General features: G+C 35.9%; 1 protein-coding gene across 3 annotated transcripts in view; it reads right to left on the reverse strand.

Moving 5' to 3' along the window:
• USP24 (ubiquitin specific peptidase 24) overlaps window positions 1–21,793 on the reverse strand; it is a 131,931-nt gene that overhangs the window by 90,396 nt on the left and 19,742 nt on the right. For 2 of the 3 annotated variants that reach the window (XM_028513085.2, XM_036026156.1), the window contains exons 2-8: window positions 11,703–11,868; window positions 10,294–10,361; window positions 6,293–6,436; window positions 5,471–5,593; window positions 4,478–4,513; window positions 4,070–4,135; window positions 460–525 (exon numbers count right to left, since the gene is read on the reverse strand). In XM_028513085.2, the coding sequence (XP_028368886.1) occupies window positions 460–525; window positions 4,070–4,135; window positions 4,478–4,513; window positions 5,471–5,593; window positions 6,293–6,436; window positions 10,294–10,361; window positions 11,703–11,868 (669 nt within the window). The remainder of the gene's footprint in view (window positions 1–459; window positions 526–4,069; window positions 4,136–4,477; window positions 4,514–5,470; window positions 5,594–6,292; window positions 6,437–10,293; window positions 10,362–11,702; window positions 11,869–21,793) is intronic. The other variant, XM_036026155.1, reaches the window with a different exon arrangement.

Raw genomic sequence — 21,793 nt, forward strand, 5'->3', positions numbered from 1 at the left:
GAGCTGCTGACTGACCACATGCGGGGGAGGGAATGAGACAAGATGCGCTGTCAAGCTGTTACTCCGCAGTGAGAGACCTGGCTAGTAAGTGAGTCTCGTGGGTTGCTCAAAACTGATCTAATTTAATGCATAATGGTACTGAATCCTTAACCAATCCTGTGAAGGGGGGGTGGGATTATGCAGCCTGTTTTACAGGCAAGAAAAGGAAGAAAAATATATGCTATCACATATAAACTATATTTATGAAATGATAAATTGAAAAGGTAAATAACCTTAAATGTTAGCAGTCTCCTAGACTTTGAATTATTAATCATTTTAAATTTTCTTCTGATAATTATTTTCACTAGAAGTTACTCTGGATTAGGCACAATTCTAAACAAATCTGATAAAAAGATAATTATTACTGTTTGTCTTTCTTAGATCACTTTCTGAAGTAAATGTAAAATGGCCCAATCTTACCTGAACCACTGAGGAGTTGAGGTACTCTGCACATACCCCTAAGGGCTGCACCAGTGCTGAGACTGCCTGAGAAAAGACAGTGAAGGTTAGGAATAAATGTAAGGTTTTTTTCCCTTCAACTTTAAACAAATTCCCTTCACTATGTTGGAGAAAACTTTAAACAGCCATTTGATCAAATCACAAATAAATAACTAGACAAACAATACTCTTGAACAGAAAGAATTGACAAAGACGTCAATCCATTTAAATTATTATAAAAAGTTAATGTAATTTAAATAATACTAACATGCTGCTAAAACTTCTTTGGAGAACTAGATAAAATGATTCTGAAGTTCATATTATACAATACAAAAAAATTTTATTTGAAAAAGGAGAGAACAGTTGGGAAAGCAGTGAAATGTGCCTTTAACAAAAAAAATTTAAGATGCCCATGAAGAAAATTATAAAACTTTACTAAAATACATATAAGAAAGTCCAAATAAATGAAATGCCATTTTCTTAAATAAAAAGGACCAGTACTGTAAAAATGTAAATTCTCCACACACTGACCTATAAATTTAACACAATTCCATACACAACCTCAGGTGGGATTTTCTGCAGGAGAACCTAACATGTTGACTATGTTCAGAAGAGTGAAAAATGAGAATGATCAAAAAAAATTGGAGAAAAGAATGATGTGAGAAGAATTAGCCTTACCAACAGTTAAAACAATGGAGCAGTAAAGAATAGCCAGAGAATGAACGGACAAACAAATGACTGGAACTGAAGTTCAGGACCAAACCCATGCACACACAGGATGGTGACATATGACAAAGCCAACAAATCAAATAGTAAAAAAAGATTACAACAATCAGTGACCCATTTGAAAGAAAATAAAATTGGACGTCTGTGTTACACAATATATAAAAATAAATTTATTTTTTTAAAAGATTTTCCTGGCTGGCGTAGCTCAGTGGATTGAGCGCGGGCTGGGAACCAAAGTGTCCCAGGTTCGATTCCCAGCCAGGGTACATTCCTGGGTTGCAGGCCAGAACCCCCAGCAACCGCACATTGATGTCTCTCTCTCTCTCTCTCTCTCTCTCTTTCTCTCTCTCTCTCTCCCCTCCTTCCCCTCTCTAAAAATAAATAAATAAATAAATAAATAAATACATCTTTTTAAAAATATATAATTCAAAAGGTAATATTAAAAAAAAAGATTTTATTTATTTGTTTTTAGAGAGGGAAGGGAGGGAGAAAGAGAGAGAGAGAAACATCAATGTGCGGTCGCTGGGGGCCGTGGCCTGCAACCCAGGCATGTGCCTTGACTGGGAATTGAACCTGCGATGCTTTGGTTCACAGCCCACACTCAATCCACTGAGCTACGCCAGCCAGGGCTTATATAAAAATAAATTTAAATAAATTTAAGAACTAAGTTTTAAAAATAAAACTGTAAAATATAAAATAAAATGAGTTATTTTTATAACCTTGAAATGGGGGAACATTTCTCAAGCAAGTTATGGATCTTGTAAACCATTAGGAAAAATAAAGACTACATCAAATTTTGAAGATTCTGTGTAGCCATCAATAAACATAAAAAAAGAAACAAAAGACTAGGAGAAAAAAACAGGCGAAAGTATTTTTCCTGAATATTTTTCAAATTCAAAAATATTTAATGTGGCCTTGGCCAGGTCTCAGTTGGCTGGAGCACTGTCCCACACACCAAAGGTGTGGGTTTGATTCCCGGCCCACGCACATACCTAAATTGTAGGTTCAATCCCTGGTCTGGGCATGTACGAGAGGTGACTGATGTTTCCTTCTCACATCGATGTCTCCCCCACCCCCCTCTTTCTAAAAAGAAAAAATCACTACTGTATTTTGCCATGTATAATTTGCACTTTTTTGCCCAATTTTTTGAGGGAAAAATAAGGATGTGCATTATGCATGGGTATATTAATCCCCAAGTGTAATATGCACAAAACATAGGTGCACATTATACACGGGAATGCATTAGACACGGCAAAATACAGTAAACATACCCTCGAGTGAGGATTTCAAAAAATTTAATGTGAATGTAAATGTTAATGTAAAATAGATCATGTATTTATACTCCATCTTATCATATGGCCTAAACTTATTCTGGGATAGTCACCTTCTTAACTGGTCAGAAATCAGGCATTTATCCTGAAATTTTCTTCATATTTGTTAGAATCTCAATTTTGGAATCTTTTTCCTAGGCCTGACTTTTATCATCCCTTAATACAACCTAAACAATATAATTTACATCAATTGTAACAAACAACACAATTATTCTAAAAAATGATCTGAACAAAGAAAAAATCTTGGAGGAATCTTTAACCTCCAGACATCTGAAAATACTGAGAGTAAGCCCAGATTCCTACGTATCCATTTTTAGTCAATTTTCATCCAAGTAGAGTACAAACTTTGGGCTGCTCTGTATTTGTTTTAAATAAATTAACGCTGCAAGAAATGATTGAGTGTTTTAACCTTTTTTGAAAATGAAGTTAACTTCTGATATCACCCAATGACCTATACAGCAAATTCTTTAGGAACAAGCTGGATAAAACCCTGTATCAGAACAGGTTTTTGTGTTATTTTGCTTCTTGAAGTCATTATGTATTACCTTCTAGGTCAATAAAGTCATTTGTAACATACTTTATCCATTCAATGGGAATCAAAACAACAGCCTAACAATCTAATTAATGTTCAGGGAAGGTGGAAGAGGCTTCCCGATCAGTGTCAGTGGAAATATTTATGATCTGGCAGACATCGATCTTTAAAAATAAGCAGTGGGTGGCAAGAAAGGGTCAGTCTATTACCAACCATATCATTGGCCTCTCTCTTTGACTGTTATTTCCCTCATGCCATAGTCCCACAGAAATAAATGCTACTCTAACCACAATTTGCAGCACTCAACTATTTATTTTATTACATCATTTTCTGCTCTATTTACGATAGCTAACACAGTGCCTTGTACTTGGCAAGTACGTAAGTCATTTTTAATTGAATGACTAATTACTTAGAGAACAGAGTAAAGTACGTTCAGTTACAAACAGGTCAGCAATCTGCGCAAAATTAAAGTTATTCCCCCTAACTACAAGATTAACTTTTTTGAGAAAATAAATTTGACAGGAGAAGATAATAGTAATGCACATGAGGGATGACTCTCAGCTCCTCTTACTTCCCTCTGTTATCTATAAATTTCTGTAACACCAGGAAATTTATTAAACAACCTTAAAATATTTTATTTGTGCTAGTCCTATGAAATAAATTGAATTTACAGAGGCTAAACTTGCTATGTACACAAATACTTGCCACATTATACCAGCTGTCCTTAAATAACAAGATAATTTCATGTAACCACAAGAGAAAAGTGCCATATGCAAAGGGAAATTAGTGAAATAATAAAGCCAAAACACCCTAGGTTAAAATTTGGTTATTATAATTAAGAGAAAACATTTCTGTGATACCAGAACCTAGGAAGCTGCTTCTGTAAAGTTTAAACTATACTTTAAAAATTAATTTAATGTGTCCAGACCATGTCCCTTAGGTTACATACCAACATAAATATAAAGGAACTTCCACATCAAGCACACAGTGTGGTTTAACTTACCCCAAGTTCTATATCTTCTGAACGGAGCTTGGCTTGGATTGCTGCAAATCCGCCTAATTCTCCAAACTGAAAAAAGGTACACATTAATTTTAAAATGCTGTGCATCAATATTTTAAGCAAGGAATTAAGGCAGACATTCTACTCTGTCGATGTGCTCTCCACCACTGCTCTGGAGAGGCATCATGAGGGGCGCTCCGCTGCTCCTAGGATGTACCGCAGGAGATGGGCTAAGTCCTAAGGTTGATGGTCATCTGCATCAACATCATGTACACAAAACAGGAAGGAACTATACAACCTGTTTCCCTTGGAAAAATTTCTGATTTTCTCTGTAGTTGTCATTCACTTAAAATGCCAAATTCTAGGAAATTTCATTAGAAAAATAAAAAGTTATTAATGAAAGTTACATACCTTGTTCACCAAATCCACAACCCAGCCATGTGGTTCCTGTGAAGAAAGAAAATAGAAATTAAGATAGCAACAGAAAAATGTCTCCATCAACCCTTGTATTTCTTTTGCTCTAAAAAAATGTTGGGAAAAAAAGCATTAAAATTTGAACAATGTTTTGAAAAGTTTTTCAAAATGTTTCTTAACATGCATCTCTGACAATACTATGATAATTTTAGGAGTTTATGAGACTGTATTATTTTAATTGTACCTATTGTTTATTATAAGTAATTTTTTGTTTTCATATTTTATCCACTATGCTATAAGTTATGAATCATATCACTCTTTATATGTCTCCAAAACCTAGAATGTCACACACGCTGTAAATGTTCTTGCTGAACTAAACCTGTACTTCTGCTAAAGTGATGGACAAGTTTTTTTATCTACTAAACTGACCTCTTTCAACGGTTAACCGGAACAGTGCGCACAGTGTGCGATCAAGGGGCTGCTGAAATTATGCATTCCTGTGGGTGTGATGCTACTGGCACATTGCAAGGCCGTAAAGACGGAAAAGATGGTACTGGTTCTGTGCTTGCCCAAACAAAACTGTTAATGCTTATGAAGCTTAAAAGAAAACTATACATCATTGTTTTTTCTAGGTATGATTTGTCATTTCAAATGATTTCAAATGCTCTTGTCACTCAAACATCTCTAGAAACTGGGGCAGCCATTAAACTGGAGTTCTGAAAATTCACTAAATAGGGCACTGATGTTATCCCGTAATTTCTCATTTCACCAAACATCATTTCAGATGTATAAAATTCTTTATGATATGAGTTAACAGCTATGGAAAAATACACAATCTTAAAAAAGGTTAGCAATTTTATGAGCCATATGAAATATTTGTCATTTTTCAGAGACTGTTTTTTTCCTTCCATGTAAACTGTTATTTTTATAGTATAGAAAATCTTTTTCAATACATTTCTCTACAAAAAGATGAAACACAACTATGTTTACCTTTTGGAAAGTAGATACAGGTGAAATAGCAAACATATTTCCCTCTCCAAACACTTCTGCCCAATTCCTCTGAGACACTTTCATTCTGTTTTTAAAATGGTATTCATTATCAGGATTGAAAGCCTAGATTCAAAGAGAACAGAGAAGCATTATTATTATCTATTTCTATAGCAACACTAATTAGCATTAGAGAAGATAAAAATACAGCCTTGCACTCCTTTATTAATGGAATCTTTCAAGTATCTGCATAAAGCATATTCCTTATGCTTTATGGGTACAGGGAACAGAGGAGCAAACGAGCAACGTGGTGCTCTCCTGTCCTGCTCAACATTTGCTTATGAGGGAAGAGGAGGAGGTAACAGGATGAGAGGTCTGATTCAAGCCAGGTGATACCCATGTTCTAGACATCCTCGGGCTGCCACAGGTAGAGCTGGCAGAAAGGCAGTAAAGAGAGAAGTTAGGAGGGAAAACATGAGTGCCCCTTCTTCATGCGCTATTGTTACTGCTCAGCGGAAAAGGCCAGACAGCAAACTAAAGAGCCTATGTGAAAGTGTTTATGATGTAAATAATCAGGGAGACATAAGGGAAAGCTGTTTAATCAGTCTCGGAGCTGAAAAAGCTACTAAAATTAGAAAGGCATTTTTTTAAAAGTGAAAATGCAGAATCATTGCTCTGCTTTTAAAATAAAAAGCAAGGACTCTAACAGCTAAGTTAATATTTGTAATGATTTTATCACTGTGACTCATTAAATACAAGTCAGAGGATACTAGGTATTTTAAACAAGATCAACACAAAGCACTTCACATTTCAGAGATACTCTACCATTGTAAGCACACCCAGGAGACCAATGGGAATTGGATCTTGTTTTATTCTTTCTGCAACCAGTTCTATTAATAGCATCAACATGTTGTAGATTCCTTCATGAATTTCAGTACCCCACTTGTGAACAGCACTTGAGGTCAGGAGCTACAAAAACATAAAGGACAGTTTGGAGTCTAACTTGAAAAGGAAAAAAGTCTGCATTTTATCAATTCAGTCTCAAATAACCAAGAGATTATTACCATAACATTTATTTTTATGCAGATGACTGGCTTTAAAAGACCCATAGCTGTAGTCCATCTACTTATTCATGTACTTCAGTTAACAGTGAGTTTTGTATTTGAACTTTAATTCCCTTACATTAAAAAAGTTAGTTTAAAAGAATGTATTTGCTCCTCTATTTTTCAGTATTACTAGGAAAAGTTAAGTGGTATACAGTGAGTAAGAACCTGAGATCAACTCCTGATACTGCTGGTTTCTAGCTGTGTGGCCTTGGATAAACTTAGCTAAATTCTCAAAGGCTCAGTTCTCTCATCTCTAAAGAGGCAAACAAAATCCTACCAACTTACAAGTATCAAAAGATATGACAAATGTGAAACTATTTTACAAATAGTAAGGTATTATTATTAATATACCTTGGCTGTCACTATTAACCAATATTCTTGGGATCTAAGAAATGAATACTCATTTTCACAGATTCTAACATACACATTCTTTTCATGTGTGTTTTTTTTTTTTTTGCCTTTTTTTTAAGTCTCAGAAACAGGACTACATGTTCCCACCTGTTGACCAGGTGACAGTGGGACTCTGAATGTGAAAAAATTTTTAAGAATACCTTACCAATTTATTTTGCTTGTATTTCCCTTTCTCATTTGTATACAAGTAATATTCAACTTTAAAAAATGTTTAAATAATCTAGCCCTGGCTTGCGTAGCTCAGTGGATTGAGCGCGGGCTGGGAACCAAAGTGTCCCAAGGTTCGATTCCCAGCCAGGGTACATTCCTGGGTTGCAGGCCATAACCCCCAGCAACCGCACACTGATGTTTCTCTCTCTCTCTCTCCCCCTCCCTTCCCTCTCTAAAAATAAATAAAATATTTTAAAAAAATGTTTAAGTAATCTAAAATAGCTCTATGTGATAAGGCACTGTAACACTGATACCTTGTAGCTATTTTCTTAAATATAAACATAAAATATAAAGCAATAATGCATCTTATATTCAACATCATAGATTTGTTTAAAAGAGGGAAATGGCACATCGATGAATCTAAAATCATACTGTATCTCCCCAATCCTCAGTATTCTATTCCTTGGAGAAGTCTAATTTAGAAACAACTGCTCGAAAAGAGAATGAGAAATCAAAGGATTTCACTAATAAAGTAATGCAAATTGACATGGTGGTTTCATGTTTTCACAAGATTTCCCTTCAAGAGAAAATAAAGTGCAATAAAAATTTCATCTTGCCCACATTAAGAAGCTCTTAACAAGAACATCCTAAAAGAGCTAAAACTTCTTTAGCTGCAGAGAAAAACCTCAGTTCCAAGTACCAATTTTCTAAGTACAAATTAGCTGTACTATTTGCTCAAATGAGCAATAATCGTAAGACTGACTTTCCAAGGAAGATTTTATTTATTTATTTTTAGAGAGAGGGGAAGGGAGGGAGAATGAGAGGGAGAGAAACATCAACGTGTGGTTGCTTCTCAGGTGCCCCCTACTGAGGATGTGACCTGGCCCACAACCCAGGCACGTGCCCTGAATGGGAATCAAACCAGCCATCCTTTGGTTCATGGCTGGCACTCAATCTACTGAGCTACACCAGCTAGGGCATAAGACTGATTTTTATATAAACCAATGAATTAGTATTTTTTGCAGGTTTTTTGCCTGCCTATATATTCTTCCTACACTTAAAAATTAAATTAAAGCAAAATGAAGCAGAGATTAACATTTCTTTCTAGCGAAGTTTAAGTGGTAAACAGCAAATAAGAACCTGAGATCAACTCCTGATACTGATATATAAAAGATTGACATTTTTTGTTGTTTCACGGTGACACCAAAAACGTAGGTGTATGAAGCACCCCTCCCTTTGTTGCCATCTCATTTATTCAGTTTTTAATAGAATTCTGTCTCCCAGAAGAGGTGGGGAAGGACAGGCAGCGCCTGGTGCGGAAGATGCACTTGTGGTGTAGCCACAACTGTGTACTAGGGCCACACCCAGACTTTTCTCTCCCTGCTTCAGTATCCTAATAAAGAATTCAGGCTGGCCTGAAGGTGAAGGGTAAAGAAAGTATGAACGACAACAAAGCTGCTTTTGTGCATCTTATTCATACAACTATTTAATTATTTATACCCTTCTAAAAAAATCTGTGATAGCTTGTAAGAAAAACCTAGAGAAGGGGGTAGAAGTAGAGTCATCATACCAGAAAACACAGCTAAGAAAACCAAGACCAACTGTATAAAATACTACTTTTTCTGGCAGTTAAGTCTACAGGCACACAGAATCCTGTAGCTCTTCTGATTTAATTTTAAAAAGAATGCCTTACTGATAAGGAGGAGAATCTTTTTAATAGTTCTAAATTAAGGGATTTTAACAGGCATTTTTAAGTAAACAACTGTTAAGAATATATTGCAGAGTGCCTTTGTACTCACAGTTTTACAGAAAAAAAAAACCCCCAAACAACTCCTTGACTATTTATTATACTATAGCCAACAGCTGAGGGCATAATATGAAACAGTTCTCCGAAGCACCTCCACCTACAGGTAGAGTATCATATTCCAAAAATGCAACTTGCTGGTGAACTAACAGGATTCTCTGGATCTGCAAATCATCGACCTAAAGGTCCTTTCCTTACACTAATAAATCCTTTTCTATGACAGAAGAAACCTGTATTTTCTTTCTCTGTAAATATATGCACACAGTATATGTCTCACAGTTTGTTACATTATAAACATTCTATTTTTAAAAAGCTACCCTAATTTGAAAAGAATTCCTAAAAGTTGAAAATAATTCTAAGCTACAAATTGGTCAAATTAATTCACCCAAAATGAAGATAAATTCTCAATTCCAAATAATCCTTGCCCAAATGAAAACTTAAAAAGATTTCCTCCTTTATTCAAAGATGAAGCTATTTTTGTTCCTAAAATTAATTTTGTTATTTTTTAAGTCTTGAATCAAAGAGAGTGTGTTATCAAGATGCAGATGAGAGTAACAGTTTGCAAATGAACAGTTTATTTTACTGGTTTTAAGATAAGCACAAACTTCACCCATCTGTAGTTCTAGTGATTTACTTGAATACGAGACAAAAATGGATGTCAAAACCCAGAAGTACAAGACAGCAGGAGACTCATTTATTCATTCAACAAGGATTTATTGAGTCCTTTCCTTGTGCTAGGCCTGGTTCCATGCTGGGGGAAACAGTGTCTATGGCATTGTCCCCGTTTTTGTGGGAATTCAGGACTCATATCTTGAAAAAGGAATCTTGCTTGAGTTAGAAACACAAGTCCTGTGATCTATTCTCACTGTTAAGAAAAATTGCTTTGCAAGAGATGTGGCCAGAACGGGAGCAAGCATGCACCACTCTAGCCCAGACAGAGATGCTGCCATCTGCATGTCATTTTGCCAGTAGGAGTACTCAAGCCAGTCAACTTTCTGTTTTTTTAAAACATCTGCTTCTATCCCAGTAGAATAAGTATAAAATGGCTCGTATTTTGATAAATATTACCTTTCTAAGTGCTACAATCCTTGGTTTAGTAAGATGTCTAATCTAATTTCCTAGTATAAAGTCTTAACCTCAACAATTAAGTAGAAGAGTCAACAGACATGTGCAAACAATTAAATAAAAAAGCAGATCATTTAAAACCCTCAAATTTACAGCTACTGTTTTCATATTAGAGGATTCCTCAGTTGAACAAGTTTCATAAATTGGTCTCACACATAAAAAAATAAAACAAAAAGCCTGTTCACCTTCATTCCAGCAACACAGAAATCAGCTGAGCACATATTTCTTACCTTTTTAAATGCTTCAGGCATACACCTATCCATAAATCTTTTACAATTCTCATCAGACTCGGAAAGACCTTAGTAAAATAAATGAAAAGATATGCCTTAGATTTTAGGTAGTTTGTAGAGACCATATGTATCATTTCAAATTCACACATCTGGAACTATTTATTATAGAAACCTTGATTCTTAAGGGATTATTGAAAGCAGAATATATACATTCTGATGAAGGCAGAGGCTCAGAAACAATCACAGTATTTATTCATTAACAGTACAATGTGCTTACTAATGTTTATTATTAATATACATTTGTTAATAGTATAATAAATAATTAGCACTGAAAATGGTTGAACACATGTTTCCATGTCAGAGTAACTTCAAATGAACTGATTAAATAACTAATAAAAGACTATCAGCAACTACTTACTCACCATTATTTTCCTAAACAGCTCTATAAAAACACACATATTCTCAATATATTCCAAAAATCACTCTTTTTTCCTAAAACAAACTAATAGACTCTGTGTAACACAATGCACAGAATTGTGCTCGGCACACAGTAAATAATAAAAATTTGCTAAGTGAATGAATAAATTCACTGTAAAATTATCCTGTGGAATACATTTTCAAAGAAACAACAACTCAGTAATGGGTTTTGCTTATCATTGGGAATACTGCTGAACACATTTTCTTTTTGTCAGACCCTCTGTGGAGCACAGCACCTACACCCTAACACGCACTCAATAAATGCTGCTGCTGCAAAGCTTGTAATAAACGTACCAGAAAATTGCCTATTAGAATTAAATCTAATCCTAGTAAAAACATTTCCTACTGATGTGCCTCATATTTAATCATGGTAGTTAACCATGCACATTTTTAATGAGGGGGGGATTATAAAACAGTGGCCCAATTCTTATTTTACAATTAAATTCAATATGAAAAAGAAATTATCTTCTCTTTTATATATTCTATAGAAGCTTCCTTATATTGACACCCATGCTTCCAACCTAGTGATGCTTTATTACTCTATTAGTTTAATATTTGTACAGCACTTAAGACACTGCCAAGCACTTAATAAGCACAGAATGCATATTAAATAAATATTGCTTTCTGTTAAGAAAAGCCACTGAATTAAGACTCGAAGTGCTCCAAGCTTCTGTGGAAAAAGTTAATTTCAATTTCTGTAATGTTTTTCCAATTATATTTTAAAGAATCTTACACTCTACTGGAGCTACAGCAAAACAGTTGATTTAATTCAAAGCTTTTATTCTTCAGGGGATAAGCAAAGACTAAGAGATTAAATGATCTAAGATAATACAGATAGGTAATGACAAGAGCCAAGATTAAAGCTGGGCCTCTTATAAAAAAAATAATAAAAAAAATAATCTGCTCATGTGTCCTGAAGTCTGCAAACTTACCAAGTCTTGCTAGGTAGGTAGATGCCAACAGGCATTTGCCTAGTGATTCTTCCCTCTTGTAAGGGATGGACCAATGATCAGTCAAAACACGGCTTTCCAGTTCATATAAGTTTGTTGTGGGGAATTCGATTCCTTCCCCTGAGCAGTTTCCATTTTCATCATTCTTCTGGCAAAAAGCAATTATGGTTAAAAACAAATCAGTGACTACTTTAAAAACTTTTTATTTAATACTAAGCAGGCGATTAACCAATGGTAGCTATTAATACCAATTGTGTGGATTCCACATTTCTTTCTTATAATTACATCTTTCACCAAGACTATCTCAAGTATTCTCAACGTTTATTATACTGGCATTCCTACTCCCTCAGGAGGTAAGCTCATCTCCTTCCTTAAAAATGAACTCTCATGTTACAAAATATCAACCTTACCTTCACCTACAGCATCCTATCCTCCCCCATTTTTTTTTCTGAGAGACATACATTTCTCCAAAGAGTTATCTGTATTTGAGGTCTCCATCTCCTCACCACGGACTCACTCAGATGTAGGGATTCCAGAGTTCCTACTCTCCCACAGTGGTTACTGTGAAGGTCACCAATGAACTCTATCATTAAACCCAACGAACACCTTTCAGTACTTATCCTGCTTCTCGGGAATATTTGGCCTTCTGCCTGCTCCCTCTTCTTGGTATGCTAGATTTGCATGCTTCACCTTCCAGAACAGCACACTTCCCTGTTCTTTTGTGGGTCTGGCTGGTTCTGTTCTATCTCTGCTTTTGGTACATCCTTCCCTCCTTAGCCATCAAGTACTGGAGTTTCTCAAACCTCAGTGCTACTCTCTTTTCTCATTATTCTCCAGAGACTGGCACATTTATTTAGCAGCACAGACAGAAATTAGGACTTATTCTTAAAACCCTGTTCTCCCATCTCCACCTCCAAGACCAGGTGATCAGATCTAAATTTCTCTGAAATTGACCTACTTCTGTCCATCTCCACAGAGATGCCAGTATTCCTCCGTAACTCTTTCAAAGAAGCATTTCCAGAATTTCCTAAACTATGTCATATCCTTTAATTACTTTAAATTCTTAGACTGGAAGATACTAATGAATCAGAGAGGTAGAGATTCACCTATAATGGTGTGGACCAACAGGTTCTATGGGAAGTAATCTCACAGGGTGATTGGACCATATATTCCTAACCAGGCAGGTCATGGTGGGGGTCATGCCCCAGGCATATAACTTCTTTACTAAAAGGCTTAACTTTGCCTTAAGCAAGCCTTTGTCCACTGTTTCTGTGCATCTAGGTTACCACACCTTTGGAATACCTCCATTCAGATGACTCCTTCTAATAATACTCAACTGCCCTTTTGTACCCCCCCCCATCTAATATGTACTAGAATCCAGCCCCTGCCTTGCTTTCTCCCATTCATGTAATCTTCCTTATTTTCCCTCCTTAATTCCAAATGCATAAGAGAAACTGCAAACTGTTATTCTTAGGATCACTTAAGATCTTGCTCCCTGGCATATGTTGTCAGTTTGGCTCAAATAAAACTCTTATAAAAATTCTCTACAGGTTTGATGTTTCATATGTCAACAATAATAAAAAAGGTTAAATTACACTTCTTTTTAAAGATTTTATTTATAGATTTTCAGAGAGAGGGGAAGGGAGGGAGAAAGAGAGGGAGAGGAACATCAGTGTGTGGTTACCTCTTGTTCATCCCCAACTGGGGACCTGGCCTGCAACCCAGGCATATGCCCGGACTGGGAATAGAGCCGGGACTAATATAATACTGTATATCTGCTATAATTGAAAAATAAAAATATTAAAAAAGAGAATAGAAAAGCAACAAATAAAAAAACAAAAACAAAAAGTTGGTTCTTTCAACAGATCAACAAAATGGACAAATCTTTAGCTAGACTGACCAAGGAAAAAAAAAAAAGAAAATCCAAGTTATTAAAATCAAGAATGAAAGAGGGAATATAAAGACAGATCTTACACAAATAAAAATGATTATAAGGAATACTGTTGACAATTGTATGCCAAGAAATTAGATAATCTAGACGAAATGGACAAATCCCTAGAAAGAGATAAACTACAAAACTGACTCAAGAAGAAACAAAATCTGAATAGTCCTATACCAAGTAAACAGAATGCTTTGCAGTTCAAAGCTTCCCACAAAGAAAAGCCCAGGACCAGATGCCATTACTAGTGAATTCTACCAAACAGTTAAAGAAAAATTAACATCAACTCTTCACTCCCTGCCCCAAAAGGGGAAACACTAACTTATTTTACAAGGTCAGCATTACCCTGATACTGAAATTATACAAAGACACTCCACATATATTAGATAGCTACTGTCAAAAACACAAATAACAAGTATTGACAAAAATGTAGGGAAATTGGAGCTTACGTGCACTGCTGGTGGGAATGTAAAATGGTGCAACTACAGTGAAATACAGTATGGCAGTTCCTCAAAAATTAAACACAGAATTACCACATGATACAGCAGTTTTACTTCTGGACATATATCTGAAAGAACTAAAAGCAGGGATGTGAACAGTTATGTGTACACCCATGGTTACAGTAACATTATTCATAATGATCGAAAAGTAGATGCAACCCAAATACCTGTCAGTGAATGAATGGATAAATAAAATGTGATACATACGTAGAACAGAGTATCATTCAGCACCATTGGTCATCAGGGATGCCAATCAGAACCACAAGATACCACTGCATGCATGCTAGAATGATTGGTGCTGCTGGAAACCAGCACTGGTGCACAGCTTGGCTCCTCCCAGCACAACCAGGCTCAAAGGAGGCAACCACAAACCATTAATCTCTTTGTGGTTCCCAACAGTTATTCAGGTGCTGACTGACTGACACTGACCTGCCCTGGAGTCCTCCCAAGAGGCCCCAGAACCAACAACCTGGTGGTGGGATTCAGACCACATCAGAGCATGGCTCAATGAGCTCTACAACTGGCACACCCAAAAGGGAGATTTCCAGAGGCACCAAATCCTGCTGGGGAGAATTCTGCTTTGTGAAATCAGCCCCTGCATAGCAGCTCATATACTGTGGTTGGGATCATACACCACTGTAGTCAGCTAGCCAGAGGATCACTACCACCCAAAGGCAGCATAAAGACAATTAATGCTCAACTATAACAGGAGGGTTCACATAACTCACACAAGGGACATTCGTGGAGCACCTAACTCAGGTGATTAGGGAGATTGCCACTGAGCCCCACAAGACACCCACTACACATGGCCACCATTCCAAGACTGGAAGGATAGCAGATCTGCCTATTACATAGGAACAAACACAGAGAAGTAGCCACAATGGGGAAACAAAGAAAGACACCCAAATGAAAAAACAGGAGAAATCCCCAGAAATAACAAATGGAATACACTACCTAAAATGAAGAATACACTAGAAGGAATCAACAGCAGGCTAGATGAAATAGAGGACTGAATCAACAATTGGAAGACAAGGTAGCAGAAACACCCAATCGAAGTAGAAAAAAAAAACAGAAAAAGAAAAAAAGAGACTTTAAGAAAATGATAGTTTAAGGGACCCCTGGGACAACATGAAGTATAAAAATATTCCCATCATGGGGTAACTGAAGGGGAAGAGAGAAAAGGATTGATAACCTATTGGAAGAAATAATGACTGAAAACTTCTCTAACCTGGTGAAGGAAACAGACACACAAGTCCAGGAAACACAAAGAGCCCTAAACCAGATGAACCCAAAGAGGCCCACACAGAGACAAATCATAATTTAAATGGCAAAGGTTAAAGACAAAGATCTTAACAGCAGCAAGAGAAAGGCAGTTACCTACAACAGAGCTCCCATAAAACTGTCAGCTGATTTCTCAGCAGAAACATTTCAGATCAGAAGGGATTGGAACCAAATATTCAAAGTGATGAAAAGCAAGAACCTATAACCAGGATTACTCTACCCAACAAGCTTATCATTTAAATTGAAGGAGAAATAAAGAGCTTCCCTGACAAAAGAAAGCTAAAGGAATTCATTACCACCAAACCATTCATTACAACAAACGTGAAAGCACCATAGTAATCAAAATAGTATGGTACTGGCATAAAAACAGACATATGAAGTGTCTAATTGTACGATGCATCATCTGTGTTCTGTAGTGTGTGTCCCCACGTCACTTGTTTCCTATCATTTTGTTTTGTTTTCTTTTAGCAGTTACTATCTTTTTCATGGATGTGTTCATTAGTTTAATAAACAACTAAAATACTAAAAAAAATCCCACCAAAAAACCCCCAGACATATGGAAAAGGATAGAGAACTCAGAAATAAACCAATGTCTATATGGTCAAATAACTGACAAAGGAGGCAAGAACATACAATGGTTAAAGACAGTCTATTCAATAAATAGTGCTGGGAAAATTGGACAGATACATGCAAAACCCCAAAAAACCTAAACCACCATCTTACATCATATACAAGAATAAACTCAAATGGATTAAACACTTACGTGTAAGACTGAAAAACATAAAACTCCTAGAAGAAAACATAGGCATTAAAATTTCTGACATATCCATTGGCAATATTTTTTTCTGATATATCTCCTTGGACAAGGGAAACAAAACAAACAAATGGGACTACATCAAACTAAAAAGGTTTTGCACAGCAAAGGAAACCATCAATGAAACAAAAAGACCTACTGAATGAGATATTCGCCAATGATACACCTGATAAAGGCTAAATAGTAAAATGTACAAAGAACTCACACAACAACAAACTAATCCAATTAAAAAATGGGCAAAGGACCCGAATAGACACTTCTTTGAAGAGGACATACAGATGGTCAACAGACATATGAAAAGATGCTCGACGTCACTAATTGTCAGAGATATGCAAATCAGAACCACAATGAGTTATCACCTCATACCTGTCAGAATGGCTATCAATAAATTCACAAACAGTAAGTGCTGGTGAGGATGTGGAGAAAAGAAAATCCTTGTGCAGTGTTGGTGGGAATGCAGGCTGGTGCAGGCACTATGGTAAGCAGTATGAAGGGTTCCCCCCAAAATTAAAAAGACAAAACTGCCTTATAACCCAGCTATTTCACTTCTGCGTATATATCTGAAGAAACCCAAAACACCAATTTGAAAGAATATATGCACCCCTATGTTCACTGCAGCACTATTTACAAAAGCCAAGATATGGAAGCAACCCAAGTGCCCATTAATAGATGAGCGTGCACAAAGTTGTGGTACACATGCAGGGTGGGGCAAAAGTAGGTTTACAGTTGTGAGTACATGAAATAGAATTTATTCTTGCTTTATTATTAACTATTGTATTATTTTTACATAGAACACCTGTAAACCTACTTTTGCCACACCCTGTATACAATGGAATATTGGCCATAAAAGATAATGAAATCTTACCATTATTACAGCATGGATAACCTAGAGGGTATCATCCTAAGTGAAATAAGTCAGTCGCAGTCAGAGAAAGACAAATGCATTATGTTTTCACTTTTATGTGGAATCTAAAGAACAACATAAATGAACAAATAAAACTGAATGGACAGACACAGAGAACAGACTGACGGTTCTCAGAGGAGAGAAGGTGGGGGGGGGGCTGGGTAAAAAGGTGAGGGGACTGAGAAGTACAAATTGGTAGCTACAGAACAGTCATGGAGATGTAAAGTACAGGCTAAAGAATACAGACAATGATGTAATAACTGTGTATGGTGTCAGGTGGGTACTGGAAATATCAGGGGATCCCTTTGTAGGGTATGTGGCTGTCTAACCACTATGCTGTACACCTGAAACTAAAACAAAATAATAATGCATGTAATCTCTAATTGAGAAATAAAATGTAAAGTTCTTAAAAAAAAAAAAGCAAGGAATCCCAAATAGCCAAGGTAATCTTGAAAAAGAACAAAGTTTGAGGATTCACATTTCCCACTTTCAAGACTTAGTAAAAAGCTACAGTAATCAAGAATGCCTGCTACAGGCATAAAGATAAACATACGTATCAACAGAACTGAACTGAGATTCCATAAGTAAACCATTATATTTGTGATCAACTGATTTTAAATAAGGGTTAACACTACAATTCAGTTAATCTCTGACAAAGACATAAAAGCAATTCAATGGAGGGGGTAAGCCTTTCAACAAATGGTGCTGAGGGAACTGAACATACAGAGCAAAATAATGAAACTGGACCTGTACCTCATCCCATATACAGAAATTAGCTCAAAATGTAACAGGAGTAAATCTGCATGATCTTGTGATAGCCAAAGGCTATTTCTCAAGGCACCAAAAACAAAAATAAAAATTAATAAATTCTGAATTCTGAACTTCATAAAAATTAAAAACTTTGTACATCAAAGAACTTCATTAAGAAAAAGACAATAGCAAAATGGGAAAAATACCTGCTAATTTTACATGCAATAATGAACTTTTATATAGACTATTATATAGACTATAAAAGTCTTACGACTTCACCAAAAATTTAAATAACCCTATAAAAAATGGGCAAAGGATTTGAATGGACATTTCTCCAAAGATATATAAGTGGCCAACAATTAACACATGAAAAGATGCTCAGCATCACTGGTCATCAAGGAAAGCCAAATGAGAACAAGATACCACCTTCATACATATTAGAATGGCTAAGACAAAAAAGTTAAAACAAATGTTGGTGAGAATATGGAGAAATTGAAACCGTCATACATTACTAGTTGGACTATATGAGGTCTGTCCAGAAAAAGTACAGCTGTTGTTAATATAATGGCTGTTGTTAATATAATGAGAACTGTTTGTGTGGCATTGATGTAACCTAGCAGCCAAGGAGAGTGGACTGGAATGTGCATGTATTAACAATGACAACTTCACTGTACTAGTCAGTGGGGGCTGTAGATGTCCTTGGGTGAGCATGTGTACTGTGTGGCTGTGGTCACACTAAAAATGAGCAGAGCAATGAATCTACATCAAATTTTGCATTAAGGTTGAACATCCTCCATGGAATCTATTCAGACGATGCAGAAGGCCGCAGCTATGGGCAACTGGTGATTGGCAGCTTCATCACAACAACGCACCCACTCATGTATCACATCTCACACAGAAGTTTTCAGTGAACATCAAATTCCCCAGGTGACTCAGCTCCTCTACAGCCTAGATATGGTACCCTGTGACTTCTGGCTTTTCCCAAAACTAAAATCACCTTTGAATGGGAAGAGATATCAGACCATCAATGAGATCTGAGAAAATACAATGGGCAGCTGATGGCAATTGGGAGAACTGTGTGAGGTCCCACAGGGCCTATTTTGAAGGGAAGTAAGACATCATTGTCCTATGTATAATATTTCTTGTATCTTCTTCAATAAATGTCTTTTTCATATCACATAGCTGGATACCTTCTGGACAGATCTCATAAAATGGTACAGTCTCTTCACAAGTCAGTTTGGCAGTTCCTCAAAAGTTAATCATAGTTACCATAGGACATGGCAATTCTATTAGCAGATGCACCTATAAGATACAACCAAGAGAAATGAAACATGTCCACACAAAAAACTTGTACACAAGTATTCATAGCAGCATTGTTAAGTCAAAAAGTGGTAAAACTCAAATGTTCATCAAAGCTGATCACTAAATAAATTAAATGTGATATAGCCATACAATAAAATATTTTTTAGAGTTCTTTTAATCTTCACCCAAGGATATGTTTATTGATTTTAGAGAGGGATGGAGGGAGGGGAGGAAAAAGGGAGAGGAGAGAGGCAGAGAGAGAAACATCATTTGGTTGCCTTCCATATTTCCTACACCTGCTATGGAACCTGCAGCCTAGGTAGGTGCCCTGACCAGGGATCAAACCTACAACCTTTTGGTGTACAGGATGACACTCCAATCAACTAAGCCACCCAGCCAGGGCCAATGGGGTATTTTCTTAACCCTAAAAATGGACAAAATACTGACATACTATAACATGAACAAACTTCAAAAAACATTATGCTAAGTAAAAGAAGGCAGATATAAAATGCCACATAATGTATGATTCCACTTATATGAAATGTCTAGACTAGGCATTTCCACTGGCACAGTTGCCAGAGAATGAGAAGAGGGAGAAAAGGGAGAGTGGCTGTTAATGAATACAAGGTTTCTTTTTGAGGTGATGAAATATTCTAAAATTAAAGAGTGGTAAGGCTTTACAACTCTGTGAATGCACATTCTGAAAGGGTAAACTCTGATATGTAACTTATAACTCAATAAAGCTATTATTTTAAAAAGTGAATTAATAAAAATGAGTCCAATGATTATAGTCACTAAACATAAATGAATATATGAATGTCTTATCTAAGAATTTAAGATGAGATCAGGTGCATTCTGGGTGGGTAGTATGGCCATCATATATATCTAATAATTTCAAAACAGAGTTGTACCTAATGATCTGTAATAAAAATGATACATATGCCCATTAAACAGTTTTAAAGCAATTTAAAAAATAATATATTTAAGACCTAAAAGGTGCAAAATCTCACACTCTTTTCTGGGTCTTGAAAAAGGAGGGAACAGACGTGGTGTATACAGATGCAGCATTACATTCTGAGGAGGGTGCTACCTGTACAAACAGAGAGGATCACACGAGGGGAGGGAACACTGACATGAACCCATATTTAGGCCGACTTAATATTTTGAATCATGACTGTGAGTAGAACATGTCCTTGGCAAAAATTACATATTGAGCAAGAGAACACGTGAAAAGCAGCTCAGAACCATTCTATTACAACATAGCTCCTAAGAGACATAAGGTATTGTCAGGCTGGTAATATGAACTCTGGAATGTAATATACTATTTTTTCATTAGATGCCAAATTCAAATGATACCAAGTAACCATTAATGATTTCTGATTCTAAATGGATTAGAAATACATTCATCAAAGCTCACTGTGTTCCAGATAAGGTGCTCACTGCTGGGGATGAAGATAAGCACATGAGCCTTGTCTCTCCAGGGCCTGTGGCTGCTGAGTGCACAGGGGCAATGGGAGTGAGTGTGTGCACCACGGAAGACGCTGAAGGGAGCCGGTATTCAAGGCAAAGTGTTACAAAGTGTATCACTTCAAAACCAGGGTTACTTTATTTTTCAAGTGCATTAAGTAATAAAACTTCAACATTTTCAGCCTTTTTGACTACTTGAAACAATGTCTTTACTTTTTATTATGATTTTCATCAATTTTACTTAAAATTTTAAAATAAGTTTAAAAAGTGTTTTACAATATTAATGTAAATTCCCCATTTTTTTAGAGTTCACAATGCTATCATTAAGGCAGAAGAGAAATAATCTCATAAACAACTTTTGGATGCCACCTTTAACCTGAAAAATTCCTAGTAACACTGAATCTTGTGTATTTGGTCATCCCAAAAAAGTAAGAGATAAGCTAATAAATTATGTTAAATTATGATTTCCTAATTAGCCAAAGATTCTAATCCAAACATTAACAATTCTGGACACATAATGAAGGCTATTTCTTAAATAAATAAGTAGTCTTATGCCCATAGATACAAATGAAAACATAAACAAGTCCTCTGTAACTCCCATAATACTTGATAGTGTCAGAAACATGTTAGGAATTCAAATAGTTGTGATTATACCTTCATCTATTTGGCAAACTATTCACAATGAAGCTTACTATTTACATACTTAAAAGGGCAAGTGAAGACTTTTAATCCTCGGAAACAAAAGTGTTTCATGAACTGACCCATGTCATCATTGGAAAGTATGAGTTTATCCCTCCAGAGTTTAGCACAAATCTTTAGATTATTTTGTAAAAATATTTTTGTGCATAACACCTTTTATATTTACAATAAGCATATTAATGTATGTCACTACCCACCTCTGAAACTTGCCTGAATGAAAAATGCAGGTGACTAATGTAAATATGGGCAATATTTTCACTGCAAGTTGAGTACACAAAGTGTTATTTACTTAACCCTTGAAAATGAGCTTTAAGATATCATCGCATTAGTTTTTAAGTTAGTAATAAAGTCTAATATTTATTTAGAAGACTACCTTCACTGAGTTTCAGAAAAGAAAATAAACCCTTTGTTCTTGAA

Source organism: Phyllostomus discolor, chromosome 5 (assembly GCF_004126475.2).
Source record: "Phyllostomus discolor isolate MPI-MPIP mPhyDis1 chromosome 5, mPhyDis1.pri.v3, whole genome shotgun sequence".
Taxonomy (NCBI): Eukaryota; Metazoa; Chordata; class Mammalia; order Chiroptera; family Phyllostomidae; genus Phyllostomus; species Phyllostomus discolor.